Genomic DNA, 18,646 nt, shown 5'->3' with positions numbered 1-18,646 from the left:
AAAAATTTCCGCCAGGAATTCTAAGAATTTGTTTCTAAGAAATCCTTCGGGAGTTTTCTCCAGAAGTTTCTCAAAGGCATTCTAATAGCAATTCCACCGACAATTTCGTCCAGGAACTCTTCTACAAATTGCTTAGGGGATTTATCCAGATAATTTATCCGAGGATATCTTCAGGAATTTCTCTGGGGATTTGCACCACGATTTTCTCCGGGGATTTTGTCCAGAAATTCTTCTGGAGATTTCCTCCAGAAGAATGCGAATTTAAACTGAATTTTCCGACAAAAATATTTTAATAAACTTAAGCGAAAACAAGGACCAACACCCGACAGACCTGCTGAATTAATAACTAGTAAACCTACTGTAGTAATCTGCAACTATAGAAACCTGCTTTCAGAAAAATCCTCATCAAACTCCTTTGGAAAATTAGCCAGAGACGGTTTGGGAAACAAGAAAAAAAAAATAAAATAAAAGAGTTTGTTAAAAACTCGTCCAGAATTTCAAATGTGAGTAATAATTTTCCTAGAAATCGTTTGAGAAATTACATTAAAAATTCCAATCAATAAAATATACATTTTTCCATTCATTAACCCTTGCTATTGTTTTTACTCGACTTTGGTCAACAGTAGTACAAAAACACATTTTTATATTACATATTTAAATTGTCGAGCAACAGCCTAGATTGCAGCCCGTTCGTCGTGTACATGTAAACTTCAAATGGTTAAACATTGTTAGACAATTATGATTCATTAATACTTTAACAATTTATAATTTAATAGTTATATCATTGGCGATTCCCTGACGTCAAATACACCTGTTCATGAATTTTAGCAACACATATGCGGTTTCAATCGTTTACTATTTGTTTATAATCTAAGTACTGGATACCCCTGTTGATTTGACCGCTTTTAATCTGATCACGTTTTGATTTGACCCCGATTCATTCAGATAAAAAAAAAATAAACAATAATTTAACTTATGCAAAGTCAAATGGAACATTGTGAAACGAAACGCTAAATCAAAACAAAACAGCCAGAAGGCTAACTAGAAACACGGTTTTAAGTTCAAATGGTTTGCATGAGGTACCGTTCAAATTAGCGGGGGTGCACGGTATGCAAAATTAGTCATTTTCAGGGTCGTACAACAGATAAGGGATGGTACACAAATTATGTCACGCTAAATTTCAACTTTTTCGGCAAGGATTTTCTTTTAGAATTTTCTGAAATTCATCCTTTTTTTATGAAGAAGTTAAATCTTAAACGCACCATCTTTTTAAGCAATCAAGTCTTATCCTGGACAGATAAATGTTAAGGAACATTTCCAATAATTAGATAACTGCTGTTCTTTACATTCTAAATTTATCCAATATGTGCATTCGTAAATATCAATATAGAACGTATTTTTGTTTCTGGTATATATAGGGTGGCGGTACCAATAGTTGTAATGTACCAGTAGATTGGACTATGGAATAAAACGAACATTTTTCGATAAAAACGACATGTGCTATTTTTGGTGGATAGATCGTCTCTAGTTTAGTCGATTTGCCAAATTTCAGCTTTTTATTTTATCAAAAAGTCCTTTATTTAATAAAGTTTACGCAAAAAAATTGCTCCCTTGCACCAGTAGTAGCCGTCGTGTTCCAGTAGTGGATCAACGGATGGAAGCAGTTTTTGAAATGGATGTATAAAAATGAAGAAAAGCCCTAGAGATGATCTTTATGCTTCATTCTAAAGATATTAATTGCTGTTCCGAGGGAAAAATGTTAAACCTATGTAAAATTTACCATTTTGTTTAAAATTCCTTGTATCATTCCCGAACGTCTACTACTGGAGCACTAGCGCAACTACTGGAACACGTGTACCAATAGTGGCTCAAGCGATTTTATGTTAAAATATTAGTTATATCATTCTTTTTATATTTTTCCCATATAGTAGAGGTTGAAATCTTTCTGTTGACGCCAAAAGATCTTTGTTAAGGCTTTTCGTTATTTTGTTATGATTTTTTATAGCTTAGGTAGTCCACTAATGGCACCGGCACCCTACTTCTAGTATTGAATTCACTTTTTGGTCACTATTTTGATCATTTTGATCAGTAAAGTCACTATTATTTTGGCCTCTGACTGCTACCAGCCTTGCTCTACATGTTTTCATTTGCTGTTTTGTATTATTACTGTTTTTATTTATGATAAAAATAGCTCTTTTGGTACCAAAAAACGGAGTTCCGATACTGGACTTAAACTAACCACCTGTATTCAAAATGACCAGAAAGGCTTCCAATGGTCATCTTTATGCCGATTAAAAAAACTGAAAACTTGTCGATTGATCACCACCAGTTTACAGCTCAAACCGCTGTCTGGTTCTCTAGATTTGTGCTTTTGAAAATTTGAGGTTTGGCTTCGATGCACCTTCACCTTGAAGATTTTATTTGAACACATTTATTTCGGGGGTAATTTGATTTGTTATACCTATATCGTTTTTTCAGTAGTACATTCTACCAATAGTTTTATTTTTGAATTTGCAGCCAAATGAAGGCAGTACAGCCACAAACAGCATCCATCGAAAAGCAGAGAAAAAAGCTGGAGGTGCTTCACTGGTTCTTTTTAATCAGGAAAAAGAACCAGTGGAGCTGCGGAAAGAGAGATTTTTGAAAACGTATTTGGAGCGCTGATCTAAAAATATTTTGTTTTTCCTTGTAGAATCGAAAAAGTTCATATAAACACTCAAAATTGCTATTCTGAAGGAACATCATTGACGGCGTACAAAATTCGTTCAATCGTAGGAGATTTATATTATGCGGATTAAATGATTGTGGATTACTTAGAAAAAATAAAATAAAATATAGGGTGCAAAGCTACTTGAGCACTTCCATGATTAGACGAATTATCTGAAACTTCGCAATAAGAAGCACTTCAATACGACGCATATTGTGGTTAAATATTAGCTTAGTAGCATTCAAAAAACTCACTGTCGAAGTGAATCAAAAAAGCCAAGAACATGATCCGGCTCCCTAATTAACGTTATCGCAAATAATTTTTGACACACGATTGTTAATGCAAATTAATGCAAGGGACAAGTTGTCAAGAAAATTTTTACAAGACTATCTTGAGTGAAGACAATTATCAGTATGGATCTCATTTCAAGATTATTGTACCATGGTACGTATACCACCAGTGTGTCATAAGTATTAGCCTAGTTACACTGCTATAGGGGTTAACTCTATGAATATTAAATGAAAAGCTTGGGTTTTCTTTAAACATAAAAAATCGCGTGATTCCGAACGGAATGATTATCAATTATGCTAGTTGCGCGGTATGATTCGAAAAACCGACAGAATTTTTCTCATCCGCGATTTTCACGACTTGCTGGACAATTCCGCGAAAATCGCGACTGTTGTAACAGCCCTGTAATTTAGAAATCAAATTTGATATACCAGATGAACATTTCATCATCCCTTCTAAGCTGTCCACGTGGTATATGGATGGCCCTTTATGATATGGTTTAGATGCGTGATTGGAATCGTTAGTCCACATTTAGTATGTCCAGTCCACCTGAGGCGACATTCTGTTTCTGATTGTTCATCCGTTCTCCGTAGAACTTGTCCATGCACGTTTTCCGTTGGGAGTTGTAAAGCAAACAGCGTTGAAAACCGTTAGTAGATACCATAGACAAAGGAGTGGGAGTTGCCCAAAAATTTAAATTTTTCACATTCGGGGGTGTGACCGTCAAGATCAATTATAACAATAACACCTTGTTTGCAGCAAATTCAGCTGATTAACAATTATCTACCCTATTCGAGAAGGATCGAGTCAAAAATGTGGGGTAAAGACCCCGAGAAATCACGTTGTCCTTGCAAATTTACCTATAGCTAGCAGAAAAGCCGTTAAAAAGGTAGTCCCTGCGTACGGGTAGAAATTTGGGATTGAAATGGGAGCTGTGTTCAATTGCACGGCGTCGGTTCATGGAAGGGAGGGTAAATGGATGTGATCGATTCTATGACGCACTGGGAATATTACCGCCCGTTCGGGTAGAGATCGAAGATCGTCTGCGGTACGAACGGAGACGAACTTCGGAAAATGAATATAAACGATCGTGAACCTTGTTCGCAGAACACAACTATTTAGAAGTGCACCGAAATCGGACCGAGCTTTGACCGTTTTGATCGTCCATTGTTTGTGATACAGGATTGAATATCTACTCTGCGAGCTTTAAAGGTAAGAAGATCGTTCGATTAGGCGCTAATTGGGATTTGTGGGAGCAAGAGTGTTGATCTGAAGTGCGAACCGTATGCTGGATGGAAGTTATTTGATCGCCATGTCTAAGGAGTCAATATGAACAATGATCGCCATATTTTTACCGCTACTGCATTTCATTGTAATAATTGTAGTACGGAAAAGATATGGGGATTGGGGTTCATAATTTCTACTGAGTCTTTGTGCCTATTGGATTACGCAAGAATGGCGATTGTTCGTGAAGCTCAGCTGCATTACACGATATGGAATACGGTTTGTAGTACGGCTAGAACTCCACGGACAATTACATTTGTAACTACAGTAACCTGAAACAAGTGATACCTATTGTTATAATACGTGCAGCTAAGAACTGAAAAAATGCCAGTTTTGTTCAACAACGATACAACGTAATCGACATTTTGTTAAATATGTGATATGAATATTAAGTGATTTCAGTTATGTAAATTATAATTGTGATCCAAATACGAGCATTATGAGTGGTTTCTCTATATGTTACAATGGATTAAGTTGTACCACTTTCGTGGTGTTTAGACGTATTACATGATTTTTTGAACATAACTGTAGTACGGCTAGAACTCCACGGATGTTGGCAATATAGTCATCGAGTTAAACCCATAAATTTGTAAGAAATTTAAATGCATAGCTTTTCTATGAACGTTACATTAATACATTAATTTTTTTTTCATTCTAGATGGCGCCACACAATTCATTACATCCAGACACCCACAATGACCCATCATCTACCGAGAGCGATTCAAATTCCAACCAGTCTAAAAAGATCAAATATGACGATAGCTACCAGAATATGATGTTTCGGGCAGGCTTCACCAATATGCACAATGAATACATTTACAACAAGAATAGAACACACGCCCTCATGATGCGAAACGATCGGTACTCAATGACTTCAACAACATCATCGATAATTTCTTCATTGGATGGGAACCGTTCAACTCCATCGCCAGATTTTGCAATGAGCATGGGTCAAGTTTCGTCGCCGCTATTCAATGGTTTCATGCAAAGCCCAGGAGAACCATCCCAATCAATATATGATCAATCACGTGTTAGGTCGCCTGCTACTTTTAATAATCCCCAAGAGCATAACTATGCCGTGGATTCGCCCCATGCATTGCATACTCCGGAACCAATTATACGACCAGCTCGTGCTCGGGTCACATCCGACTCGGGCAATTCATCCATACCGGAAGTGGATGATATCAACCCACTGTGCATGAATGATTTTTTCCGTGATGCTGTAAATCCAGAACTTGCGGAAAAGCTGAACAGTGCGCTGACAACCATTGAGGCCAAATCTGCTCAACACAAGGAACGATATCTGGAAATGCGAATGTGTGAACTGCCAACGGATTTGGGTGAGTATCTTTGGAATCTTTCCTAAGTTTGGTGCTAAGCTGGTAAAACCCATACATATTCCTTTTACGGGATTAGGCCTATCCTTGCATGTTTGTTGCGCTTGTTCTACCTGGGACCGACATAGGACAGGTAAAACCAGCATGGACAAGTTTGTTAATAGAGCATCAAATAAGGGTACGAATGTTGTGGGCGGAGTTTTATGGCGGTGAGCATATTAGAAAGGATTTATTGCTTGTCCGTCACCCTGAACTGAACAAACCGCCACGACATAGTATTTCACTCAAGGACCTTGTTTGACCACTTTGCATATCCTTCCATAACTGCCAATAAACACTTATTTCGAGAGTATTGTCAGTCAACTTTACCATATAGTGACACATTGTTAGTTTTAAATGAAGGATAGAAATTTAAAATGTGTCATCCAAATTGAAACAGTTTCCTACCCAGTAAATTGCAGCGTAAGGGTTGGTTTTTTGAGATGATCCATAGGGTAATATTGATCAAGTAAGGCAGCACTGATCGCTGTAAACCTTCTGGTGAAGAAGTAAAAAATTCAATGCAAGAAGTTTTTAGCACCAATTGTTGATGTAATAGGATTATAATAATGGATTTTTTTTCATTCCTGTTTCGTGTGATTATAAATGACCTTATTGAACATTTACACTTCACATATAGTATTGGACAAAAAATTTGCAACTTTTTCGATTTTCCAAACAAAATGATCAACTGTGGTGGGCCAGAAATAATCAAGAGTATCATTTTATAGATTTAAATTTTTATGAATCATTCAAAGCCCACAAATTATTTTTGTTAACGTAACTAAACTACTTAATATTTATAAAAAAAAAAATAGATCTTACGAGCAAGCTCCACAGAACTGTATATTTTTCATCATTAAACAATCCAATTGTATTAGATATAGAAGACAACTGTATTTCATTTGATATGTTCAAACAATTTACAGAAATAATCTCCTCGTTGCGTTTGGACACTACTTCAGTTCGCTTGTTGGTGGATGCTGGAGAAAAGGCTTTCAGCCGTCGTAGAACACGTAGACCTTCGGCTTCCTTAAGAAATTGAATTAAATGATTAACATTGATGATCTAGAAATAAGTGCTTGCTGGTAAGATCTAATAAGGTTTATGTGTGATTCGTTTACCATAAAGCACATTACATTACACTTTATCTGTATCGACGATATGCTTTGGATGAAATCTAACCGTGCCTCTTTTCTTGTTTTAGAATACAACCCTAATAAGTCCCGCCTCCGGAAGGTGTACGAAAGTCCAATGGAGGCAGCCGAACGAGAGCGAAACAATTTGGCTTCGCGAAAGTCACGATTCAAGAAGAAGATCGCCCAACAAATCACCAATATGCACCTGGAGTTTGACCGTAGCGAAAGCGCTGATCTGTATGCTATGCAGAACTGGATGGGACAAGTGATTTTTGAGCTGGAATCAAACTGCCTTGATAGGGGCATTACGCCGGAATGTTTGGCGGACATGCGACAACAGTGCGGATTCTTACGAAATCAGAATGATAAAGTGTACAGAGCGAGACCATCATTCTAGAAGCTGTTTCATGTATACATACGCATATTTTACTACTTAACAGAACCCTTACCACCTACCAGTGCTTCAGAAATGCCCCCAAACCGGCAGTTCGTCTTAGACTTACGACTTCACCAATACAATATTATTAATATTTATCCAGGCCAAAGGGTCGTGCAAAAACAATAACTTTTAAGGAACCAATATTAAAAATAAAACAGTATTTTATTACCAATAACAAATGTTTGCCTTCGATCACATACCAATCGCCCTAGTCTTCCTCATAATCACCATAACCGCACAACTTTTCCGTCATTTTGTAATAGCAGTAGCGAGCGTCGTAGTCCATATCGTACCAGAAGTTAACCGCAATGCATTTGTGACTTTGGCGTACGTGATGATACCACAGGCTTGGAAGGTACAACATGTCACCGGCATTCACTCGGATTTCGTAGGCGGTAGCATTGGCGTACTGCGGGTACCTCTCAAGGTCCGGTTCCAGAGGATCGATACTAACCCACTCGATGAGCCTAGGTTTGCATATTTCTGTAAAAAGTGAAAAAGAACAAGGTTGTTTGAGTTAACAATTACTTACTTTTGAAAGTTTTTATCAATGCAAACTTGAAATTTCCCTAGAAGCGGTTTTTTTCATAAATTTCTCGTTTATTCTTTGAAGCATAATTACACAAAATCGGACTCTTCTTGATCAACACACAATGTGTGTAGGTAATTTTATTACATTTTAAAAACATCGATTTTCTGCTGATTTCTGCTAGATTTTTCTAAAGTTCACGACATACAGAGATCTTCTTCTTCTTTTCTGGCGTTACGTCCCCACTGGGACAGAGCCTGCTTCTCAGCTTAGTGTTCTTATGAGCACTTCCACAGTTATTAACTGAGAGCTTACTATGCCATGACCATTTTTGCATGCGTATATCGTGTGGCAGGTACGAAGATACTCTATGCCCTGGGAAGTCGAGAAAATTTCCAACCCGAAAAGATCCTCGACCGGTGGGATTCGAACCCACGACCCTCAGCTTGGTTTTGCTGAATAGCTGCGCGTTTACCGCTACGGCTATCTGGGTCCCTACATACAGAGATGCTTATAGTATTATGCTATAGTATTGCGAAGCTTCTTTATATGTCGTACTCTCTAAAATATATTTACGCAAAATCGGGCTCTTCTGGACCAACACATAATGTGTGTTATTTTTACATATACTGAAAATCGATTTTGTGTTGATTTCTGCTTAATGTTTTCAATATTCACGACGTATATAGATAATTAGTATTACGAAACTTCTTTAAATGTCTACTTTGCAAAAAATTTGGTCATTCTAGGAGTAAGTTTTTCAGCATGTGTTAAAATATCATACAGGTGCTGGTCCTGTGCGCATCGTACTCAAGTTTGTGTAACTTCGTTAAAGCGTAACGGGCCTATTTATCTCAAGTTACACTCCTCAAATTTGTGCTTAATGTGAACGTTTGAGCTTAATCTATCAACCCCAAGGGAGAGAGGGATGTCTCTTGAAGCATGTATGGAGGAAGTGTACCATATAAGTATATGAGAAATTCTTGATTTTTTTTCATTAATAATTTGGAGATTCTCCAATCTACCTTCTTCTTTTTTTCTGGCGTAACGTCCCGACTGGCAAAGATTCTGCTTCTCAGCTTAGTGTTCTTAACAGCACTTCCAAAGTAGTTAGGTTTAAGAACAGTGCCAATTGACCATTTTTGCGTGTGTCAAACACGAAAATACTCTATGCCCGGGAAGTATTTCCATTATGAAAAGATCCAGCGAGATTCGAACTCACGACCCTCAGTTCGGTCCTGCTAAATAGCTGCGTATTTACCGCTCGGATATCTGGACCCCGTCTCCAAATCGGAAGTCTTTCCGTTAAGAAACAACGAAGTCATACCTAGTAAAACTAAAATTCGTTTTCTCCGGGGAGGAACGAACAATTGTATCTTTTACAAAAGTTTTGCTAATATTTTTTCAAAATTTTACCAAAAATTCTTCTAAATTAAAATTACTGAATTACTGAAAAAATCGTTATAGAACCTTCTGGAAATATTGTTGTAGGATTCACTTACAAAATCTTCAAGCAAATTTCTTCAAAGCATGGAAGCCTCTAGGATTCACACCAAGATTTTCGGCAAGGATTTTTCGACGATTTTTGACTGAAATTGATGGGGTTGGAGGTCTAATGGCTACCGCTTCTGCTTCATAAGCAGAAGTTCATGGGTTCAATCCCAGGCCCTTTCCTTTCCTCGTACTTTGTAATTGTATCTTCCACACATAATCTATCACAGTTCATAGCATTTGCTAGATCCAGAGTCGGACAAAAAATAACCTTTTCCCGACGCTTCCATTCTTCCATCATTATAGCACGCCTTTCCTTATGCCTGATACATAGGCAGTCTGCTAACCAAACAGCAAGCCTCTCTGCCATAAATACACCTCCCCTAACACACCTTTCCGCATGAACTGGCGTAGACTCAGTGGTACATACGGTCTACAGTGGGAGCCAGTTTAATGCATCATCAATTCCTCCCTCTTCCCCTCACTGGTCAGCATTCTGACGTGGTAGGCGCCATTATCGCCTAAAAGTAGAAGATCACCAGCACTTATACATTGAGGGTGTTTGTTGATCCCAAACATTCATCTGGTTGGTTTCTTGTGTAAGTGCAGCTGATCTGGCGATACTGGAGTAGCAACCACGGGCGACCAATCAAGCTCATGCTCAAGTTACTCTTCAACGATTTTTAACCCAAATTCTATATTAATTACTCAAGGCACTTTTCCACAAATTGACAATATTTAAAGAAATTTCTTTGTTTTTTTTTATTTTGTTCAATTGTCGATTATCACGGGGTAAACCATTTTTTTGGTTTTGTTATTTGCAAGACTGGTAGACACTGAGTATCTTGAAAATTGAAACCTCTTGTTTGAAAAGAGAGGCTCAAAAAGAAACAAAACAAGCACCAACAAGAAACCTGAAACAAACCAAACAAGAATTAAGGAAACGAAAAGAATCTAAAAGGAACCAGGAGATAAGAGTTTGATTTCTCGATAAGGAACCCTCATAGAATTAGACCATACATTTCTCTAAGACTGTTTATAAGACTTTTTTTATTGGAATTCCTCGTGACATTATGACAAGTGTTCGTATTACTGTTTGTGTTTCTAATGACTTTTTAAAGGTATTGCACAAGAAATTAATTCATGCATTTGTCCAAAGATTGAGATATTACTCCGAAAGTTTCTTCAGAAGTTGAGATAGTGATAATTTCCAAAGGAATACTTTCAAGAATTTCCTAAAGGAATTTCTCCAAAAATTTTCCTAATAAATTCTACTAAGGGTTTTGTTCTAGGAATTCAGCCTGATTTATTTCCAAACCACGGAAATTACCTCAGATATTCTATCACAAATTACACTAAAGATTCTTTCAGGAAATTTTCAAAAAAGTCTTAAGTTCTTCTTCTTCTTTCTGGCGTTACGTCCTCATTGAGACATAGCCTGCTTCTCAGCTTAGTATTCTTATGAGCACTTCCACAGTTATTAACTGAGAGCTTACTTTGCCAATTACCATTTTTGCATGCGTATATCATGTGGCAGGTACGAAGATACTCTATGCCCTGGGAAGTCGAGAAAAATTCCAACCCGAAAAGATCCTCGACCGGTGGGATTCGAACCCACGACCCTCAGCTTGGTCCTGCTGAATAGCTGCGCGTTTACCGTTACGGCTATCTGGGCCCCTAAAAAAAGTCTTAAGTTCTCCAGGATTTTATCCACGGATTCTTTCATCGACAGGGAACTGACATCCTCAAAGATAACCATTTAAAACATCTACAAAAATTCAACCAATAACAAATCTTGTTAATGAAGACTGACACGATTACATCGTTGGGCCATAAGGACCAACCTTCGGATCAATCATAGCAAAAACAAAGCTTTGCTGTTTGGTGTACCAAGACAAGACAATCTAATTTTACCTGTCCTAAAAGATGATGGAAACCATATTGGGCTAACATGCGATGGTAGTAATCTTGGCATGATTTTTCAAAATAACCTAAAGCGGGACAAAACTTTTTCTCAGCTATGTGGACAAATATATAGCGGTCTGAGGACTTTAAGAGCTGTGACAAAGGATATGCCAGTGCAAACGAAGCTTCAATTGTTCAAATCATTATTGTTGCCCCAATTTCATTTTTGCGGATTTGGTCTACCTATATGAATATGACCATGGCATTGCTGTCTAAACTCGAAGTTGCTTTGAACGATTGTGTGTGATTTGTTTATGACATAAACAGACGGACATCAGTGCGGCATCTCCAAGAATCTCTTTTAGGTTGTCCTTTCCGCAACACTCACGCTTTGAGAGTTTGCTTCTTCATGCACAAGATTTTAAACCGGAGAACACCTAATTATCTGTTTTCTAAGTTAGCACCACTTCAGGGAAGACAAACTATGAGCTTATCTGTTCCTATCCACAATATTTCACTGTATGGCGAATCGTTTTTGTGAAGTATGTGGAATTAGAATGGTTCAAAAAATCGTTTTTGCTCCACACCGCTCATTCGATTTTTCTTGGAAAAATTGCTGCACGAATTACTTCAAAAACTCTGTATTATGGATTTTCTTTGAAGAATTTATGTATGAATCTTTGGGAAATCTTCTATAGTAAAAAAAAAAACGGTTGGAGGATTAGTAAAAAAAATCTGGAGGAAATCTCAAGGTAATCCCTGAGAATGCAACGTTGGAGTGCTCAATGATTTCATGGAACGAATTTTGGAGAAATTCATCAAAGCGTCGTTTGAAAGATCGCTGAAAGATTTTTTGGGAGAATTAGTAAAGTAATTTCTCGAAGAATTTCGGGAGACATCCCAATAGGAATCTCAAACAATATTCTGAATGAAATCTCTGGAAAATTAGTAGCAAATGCTTAATGACTTAAGAATTTCTCGAGAAATGTGAGAAGAAATTCTTGATCAGCTTGTTGCCTTATCGTCTCTGAAGGTTTAAAAAATTTAACTTAAAAGAACGTTTTGGTTAAAATAAAGATATGAGAGAAATAAAAATAGAGTCTTTTATAGACCTGCTACCAGCCCTGCATTTGCTTCACTAGAGCTTCAAACACTTTCAGAGTTAATTAAAGAAACTCTTTCTACCTGAATTTTATACTGAATAATTGCAATGTTTTCCCCAATACTTATTCTTAGGATTTCGTTGAGGATTATCAGAAATTTCATTAAAAATTAACTCCTAGACTATTCCTAGAGCATTCGTTCAGGAGTTATTCAAAGAATGCCTTTACAAAAATTACGTAATGATTTGTACAGAAGTTTCTCTATGTATCCCCGAAACAAAATTTGGAGGAATCTTTTTGAAAAAAACTTATGAAAATAATTTCATTTTCATTTTCATTTTGCAGCGTTTGGTGGGGCAATGAGAGCGCAAGTCAGTCCAAAGCCGGGGCCAGGGATAGGCAATGGCCGTAATAGTCTATGCGGACCACTTGAACACCATCGGAAATGATAGGAAGGGTTGGGGTAGGGTATAGGAAATTGGAGAAGACTTGACACAGTAATGCGATTAATGCTGCAAAATGTAAATGTGCTGAAAGTATTGAAGTTTGATTTGACTTATTAAAATTCCAGATAGATCGGACATTGTACAAGTAAGAAAGAGTATGCTGATCGCTTTCTAGAAATTTTATAAACAACCAAATAATAACAATATGAGAGTGATGCTAAGAGGTGCCATCAGCGACGCTTTAGGAGATTTTGATACTGATTGAACATTACTATAAAGAGCGCAATTTAATCGATGGTGATAACTTTACAAACTTTATCTGTTTTTGCACTGATTGACGATGCTGATTTATATAAAAATATTTGATATTAGTTCATTTGTTTGTGTGATCTATGAGTTGATGATTGAAAAATTTTACATACCCTTGATGATAATACTTCCCTGACCAGAAATATTCTATTTTGAGTATCCTTTTCGAAGCTATTCTATCCAGGTATCCTTGTACTGCTTTCAATCCTGAAATTATTCTTATTGTGCATGCTCATGCATTATATTAGTGATGCTCATAATCATGCAACAGATAAGAAGGAGAGAAAAAGAGAATATAGGAACAGTGATTAGTAATGAGTTAATTATGTAGTTTTGTTAGAATTATAAACAATTAAACAGTAGTAATGAATAGCTTACAAAAACTTTGCAGCATAGCTGAGCCTTTCGGATCGTAAGACCGATGTATAAAAATAATTTGTTTCGAAATTGTCAGCGAGGTCTTCTAGTGCCCCTATTAGATAAGAATCAGTCATAGACATACATACCGAATGCTCGCCATGACCCTATGACCAACATTTGTATATGTATAGCCTTAGCTGATGTGGCTTTTCTAATAGGTAGTTCTTTCACTCATTGATTGTCTTCAAAACCTTGTCAAGTATAGAAAATTGATTTTATTTCATTTATTACTACATTGAAGCTACATTGTACTTATTAAGTATTAGGTATTATTTTATGTTTTTATCACTATTGATATTATCAAGGCCAGAATTCCCAGTGAGTGAAGAATTTTATAGTACTAGAACACCATAGAAGATCGCTAAACATTACCTAATCATGGAACGGCTTTTTGCTCAATTATTTTAGGTAGATGCTATTGATCTCCCTTTGCTCCTATCCGCAACCCGGTGCACGCGCCCTGTTGGTTTTCGAAAACCTCGTAGAAGATTACAAACCGTTAATGGCATTCCCAATTACTACCCCACATTGCACATTCAAGGGTCTGATTGTGCTCCTAACCCACCCTCAGTCTGTAATCTTCTCGCCAGTTTGAAATTATATTTTCCCGAAGTGAAAGTAATTTTGATAAGTGATAGCGTAGTGCAGCCCCAGTACAGTAGTTTAACCAGAATTTTTAGGTCAGAAGATAAAATCTAAATTTTGTAATAAAAAGGTTGCCATTGCTTTGAAATTCACCCAACATCTAATCAAAACTACTAACAACAGCGATCAATTATCAAAATTCGTCGCCCCCTTGGAAAATATAATTCCAAGCCCAGGGGAAAAATACTTATGAAAATAATGAAGAATTTTTGGAGATGTTTTTGAGAATTTCTTGGATGACATCTGGAGATGTTCTGGATGTTCTTATGTAATATAACAACAACCTTTAGGAACTTCCCATATCGGTATTTACCCACGCTACCATTTGATCCAGCAGCTTTTTCCAATCATGATATTTAAACCGATAGCTTGTCCCATTATCTAGCCGCGAAATTTTCATTTAACCATCTACTAGAAAACCACTCCATCGAGAAATTAAAACGAAAGTTACTTTAGAGACCTTGTAGACCTTCGAATGAAACAGATACTTTTAAGGAGCTTTCAATGAAATAGTGACCAAGTAGCTAAAAAAGAATCCGCCATCCGCTAGGTTGTAGAAAATGTATACTCCTTCGTACATACCATCTAAGATTGGCTCCACCACCATTGTCCCATCATCTTCCTGCATGTAGATTCCCATGGGGTACTTCTTTCGTGGGACGTTATGCAAGTCGACGGGTGGGATCAGAATGAAATCCTTATAGCCAGAAATTACACAGTAGATATTTTCGTATGGATCTTTATGCGCTTAAATTTCAAAGATATTCCTCATTAGTAAATCGATATGATGTGACCGCTGTTGTCTTACTAGATGTAATGGCACGATCGTCTCCCATCCAGAAGTTGATGGCATCCGGTTGCTTGTTGAAGGCTTCTGAGGCAAATTTAAGCTTTTCCATGTCCACGTCCCGCCATAACTCGTAGAAATCCTCCGTGAGATTAGAGTTTTGCCGTTGTATGTACAGTATATTTTCGCTGTAAGTCATTCAAGACAACTACTGTGAAGTTACTGGCATAAGTTCTAGAATATAAAGCTTACTCTTTGCGATCCAACGTGTCCAGAAATTCTCCCATCGACATCTGAGTCTCCATGGGCAGAACGAAGAAATCCGCGCCGTCATGTTTGGCTAGTCCGTCGGCGTACCCATTGGGGGTGATTGCAACTGTGACTTCCTTGTCCGCGAACGTTTCTCTGCAGAACTAACGCAAATAAGAACAAATGTCTCTGGGTTGGTGTTTTCCACTCTCATCAAAAGAAAAGTCTACATCAAACATCAAGCAAGATCTAACATTAGCATGGTGGAGTGGTTGTTTTTTGGTTTGCACCGATTTTTAATTGTTTAAACAATTAAATATTCACAAAAAATCTTAAATTTTGACAGAACTCTATTATCATACATATTGTAAGAAAAATACGCGTGGTACGATTTTCAAACTTTTCATATTTTTCATATTCACCCTAATGCTAGCAGCTATGTAGTAGCACGTGTCGTGTCATTATCATCTACGTTCATCCACCATTCACAACATACACCCAACACGTTTATAGATGGCGCAAACAGATGCTATTTGGTGGTAGTACCATGCCATGCACCGGGCCGCTAGGGCCAAAGGACGCAAAACTTAATTTAGGTGGAAAGTAGGTACATATGCACATATATCTTTCATCTCTATGAAGTATAAATATGATGCAAATTTTGATTGGCTGCCGTGCAATAAGTGAGTGCCATTTCCTGCCATGCATTTGGAAATGTATCAAAATTATGAACAATCGAGCCAAAAAAGTGGGGAAAATATGCGTGGTCAATCTGTAGATTTTAATTAGCGGAAATTAATCCGGCGTCATTATTAGAACATACCTGAAGTATTTGGAATTCCACTTTTCCACAGCTGGCCAATCGTTAGTGGCTTCCCGTATGATCAATGGCATGTTTTTCGCCACATTGTCCCGTACAAACTCCAGGGCTGATGGTATGCCATAGGTTTCGGGAAGGCTCGTCCCCAGAAATAGATCTGTACGATTAAAAAAAAAGGATTACATAAATGAATGCCACGAACGGGTTAAGTAATGCACTTTTATACTATGCTTCGACTTACCTTTGGCTTCTCTGGTAAGAACTTTAAAAGCCTCCTTGACAAAAGGTTGCTCCATTTCTCGTGTATCGTTGGTATAATAGCAAACCTGTTACTATCGCTTCTCCGTCTGTCTCTAGTTTGATTTATCTGGCTCAGCGTGCAACTAAAACTAAACATTAAAACTCACACCAAGGTACAGCTCACCACCGAGTGTCGGCAATGGACGAAAGCAATGTGAACATCGATTGATGAGTAAGTGGGTTTGAGTTTAGATGTTTGTATTCGCAAGGGAGAAACAGAAACTTTCATGCAATAAAATGTTCGATTTTTACGATTATTCATTCTGATTCAGATATGAGATCTGCGAAGTAGTTAAGCATTTTGAATAGTTGTGTTAATAAATTGATAATTTTAATCAAATTGTATTGCATTGTCTCTTATATATTTCTCACATTAATATCTACACTCCAAAAATTGTTCATGTACGAATCATTACAATAAACATATAGCTTTTTTCCATAATACTTTTCATATAACTCTTATTCAGAATTCATATAGATAGAGTTCATTATGAAAATCACATATTTTTCAAACAAAAAGACTATGGCTATAAAATCCAATGGAGGTTGGTATCATAGACAAAATCATATACCTTTCGTGTGAATCTAAATTAAATTGTAATTGTTGCTTTAATAACAATGAACGGGTTTTCAATTGGCATTTGCTACATTTGATTATCCAAAATGAAATTTCGACAATTATAAAAACGTTCAAGTAAGTTTTATAAATATTTATTTTAAAATATTATCTTCAATACAAAGTTAGAAAAAATCATAAAATAGATTTCTTTGTTATTATTTGAACGTTTCATCACCAGGGTATTCGCACTAACTATCTCCAAAGCCTTCTCATATACTGTTTCAATAATTGCAGAGGGAATTCAGTTGTAGTATGATCGTTTAAACAATTCCTGAAATAATTAAAAATGTCCTTGTATTTCATGCCCAGAACTAACTTCCAAATAAAATAACTTGCCTAAAAAAAGTCAAGCAGAACTTCAAAGTTCATAGTTGCATCGAATTAGGAACACAATTCTTCAACAAACAAGATAGAATTTCATAAAGAGTTGTTCCATATTCTGTAATATATAAATAAAATAATAACATTATAATAAAAAAATACCTGATTTCAACAGCTTACCTTTGACAAGACCTTTGAAAATGTCTTACAACTCGTTTTGAAATGAATTGTATAGAGTTGCTACGCCATCGTTTAACTACATATAAACCGATATTTTTCACATTACCAAATCATATATCATGTATATGATTTTGTAATGACCGAATTGATAATCAGTGTCCAATAAGTTTTAAGTAGAATTCGAATTGCTTCCATGCGGTTATTATTTAAACCCAATTGGATCTGTATATAGCCTTCATTGGACATTAATAAAATCTATCAAGTCTGAATTCCGATGCAAGTATATGATTTTTCAGATACATAGAATCGGATTAATTGGTTCAGTGTATAGGTAACAATCACGGCGACTTTCGTTTTCTTTTTTCTAGCGTTACGTCCCAACTGGTACGCCTGCTTCTAGATTTAGTGTTCTTATGTACAGGTTCATAGTTGTTAACTAAGAGCTTTCTTTACCGATTGACCATTTCAACATATGTAAGCCGTGTGGCAAGCATAAAGATATTCTATGCCCTGGGAAGTCGAGGAAATTTCCAACCTGAAAAGATTATCGATTTGCTGTACTGCTGCGCGTTTACCGCTATGTCTATTTGGGCCCCGGTGATCTAAAGATGGCCATCACAATGGCCGCCTTGTACCCCTTCTCACGTTTTCAAAGGCACTAAACTGGAGAAATAGTAGGCACTTGTTCCTGATTTTCTTACTTTAAGCTTTCTGTTGGTGCACAAAGCCAAAATAAAAAGCACACTGTTATTGAATGTTTCTTTCGCGAGATTAGTGCCTTTGAATTCTTAGAGCAATCTTAGAAGTTGGGTTCCAAACTGTTTCACCTTAAAGAAACAAATATCAAGTTCCACTCCAAATAACGAATTGTTTGAACATTTTTTTATCAACTATACTCCAGTAGCTATCGATGGAGTGAAAAAAACTACAAAATATACAGAAGACCTGAAAGAGGAGTCATTCCTTAGCCTAGTGGTAACTTCTGCGGAAACAAAGTTCGGTCATGCTGAAGGTGTCTGGGTTCGATTTGCGGTCGGTTTAGGATCTTTTCGTAATAAAAAACTTTCTTGACTTCTCTGATTACACAGTATCTTCGGTCTGTCACACAGTATAGAAAAATATAGGATAAATCATGTATTTCGGACAGGCTAAAGATATGTCTGGAATCGGCGATCGATTTACTGCATGAAATTCTAATGTTTTATTACGTAATGTTACTTATATGCTTAATGTCTCCTTGTACTTTAAGTTTCTGAGAAGAAAAAGCTTACAAACTGTAGCATTAGCTT

At 36.8% G+C, this 18,646-nt stretch overlaps 2 protein-coding genes across 3 annotated transcripts; one reads left to right on the top strand and one right to left on the bottom strand.

Annotated features, from left to right (window-relative positions):
• The first annotated feature begins 4,080 nt into the window (after positions 1–4,080).
• Positions 4,081–7,408, top strand: LOC5571736. 2 transcript variants are annotated; one of them, XM_001659825.2, is made up of 3 exons: positions 4,081–4,207; positions 4,938–5,619; positions 6,863–7,408. In XM_001659825.2, exons 2-3 carry the CDS (start codon positions 4,938–4,940, stop codon positions 7,189–7,191), a joined length of 1,011 nt encoding a protein of 336 aa, XP_001659875.1. In that variant the 5' UTR covers positions 4,081–4,207; the 3' UTR covers positions 7,192–7,408. The 2 variants fall into 2 exon arrangements, with proteins under 2 accessions (XP_001659875.1, XP_021700730.1); XM_021845038.1 differs by lacking the exon at positions 4,081–4,207 and adding an exon at positions 4,775–4,868.
• On the bottom strand, positions 7,375–16,392 carry LOC5571737 (jmjC domain-containing protein 7). The gene is made up of 6 exons (XM_021845039.1): positions 16,179–16,392; positions 15,941–16,094; positions 15,121–15,273; positions 14,890–15,056; positions 14,664–14,828; positions 7,375–7,716 (listed from the first exon to the last, which is right to left on the bottom strand). Exons 1-6 carry the CDS (start codon positions 16,231–16,233, stop codon positions 7,442–7,444), a joined length of 969 nt encoding a protein of 322 aa, XP_021700731.1. The 5' UTR covers positions 16,234–16,392; the 3' UTR covers positions 7,375–7,441.
• Between the last annotated feature and the right edge of the window lie 2,254 nt (positions 16,393–18,646).

The sequence above is a fragment of the Aedes aegypti genome, chromosome 2 (genome assembly GCF_002204515.2).
Source record: "Aedes aegypti strain LVP_AGWG chromosome 2, AaegL5.0 Primary Assembly, whole genome shotgun sequence".
Taxonomy (NCBI): Eukaryota; Metazoa; Arthropoda; class Insecta; order Diptera; family Culicidae; genus Aedes; species Aedes aegypti.
Note: the sequence above shows the minus strand (reverse complement) of the source record. Positions and strands in the feature narration are given on the sequence as shown.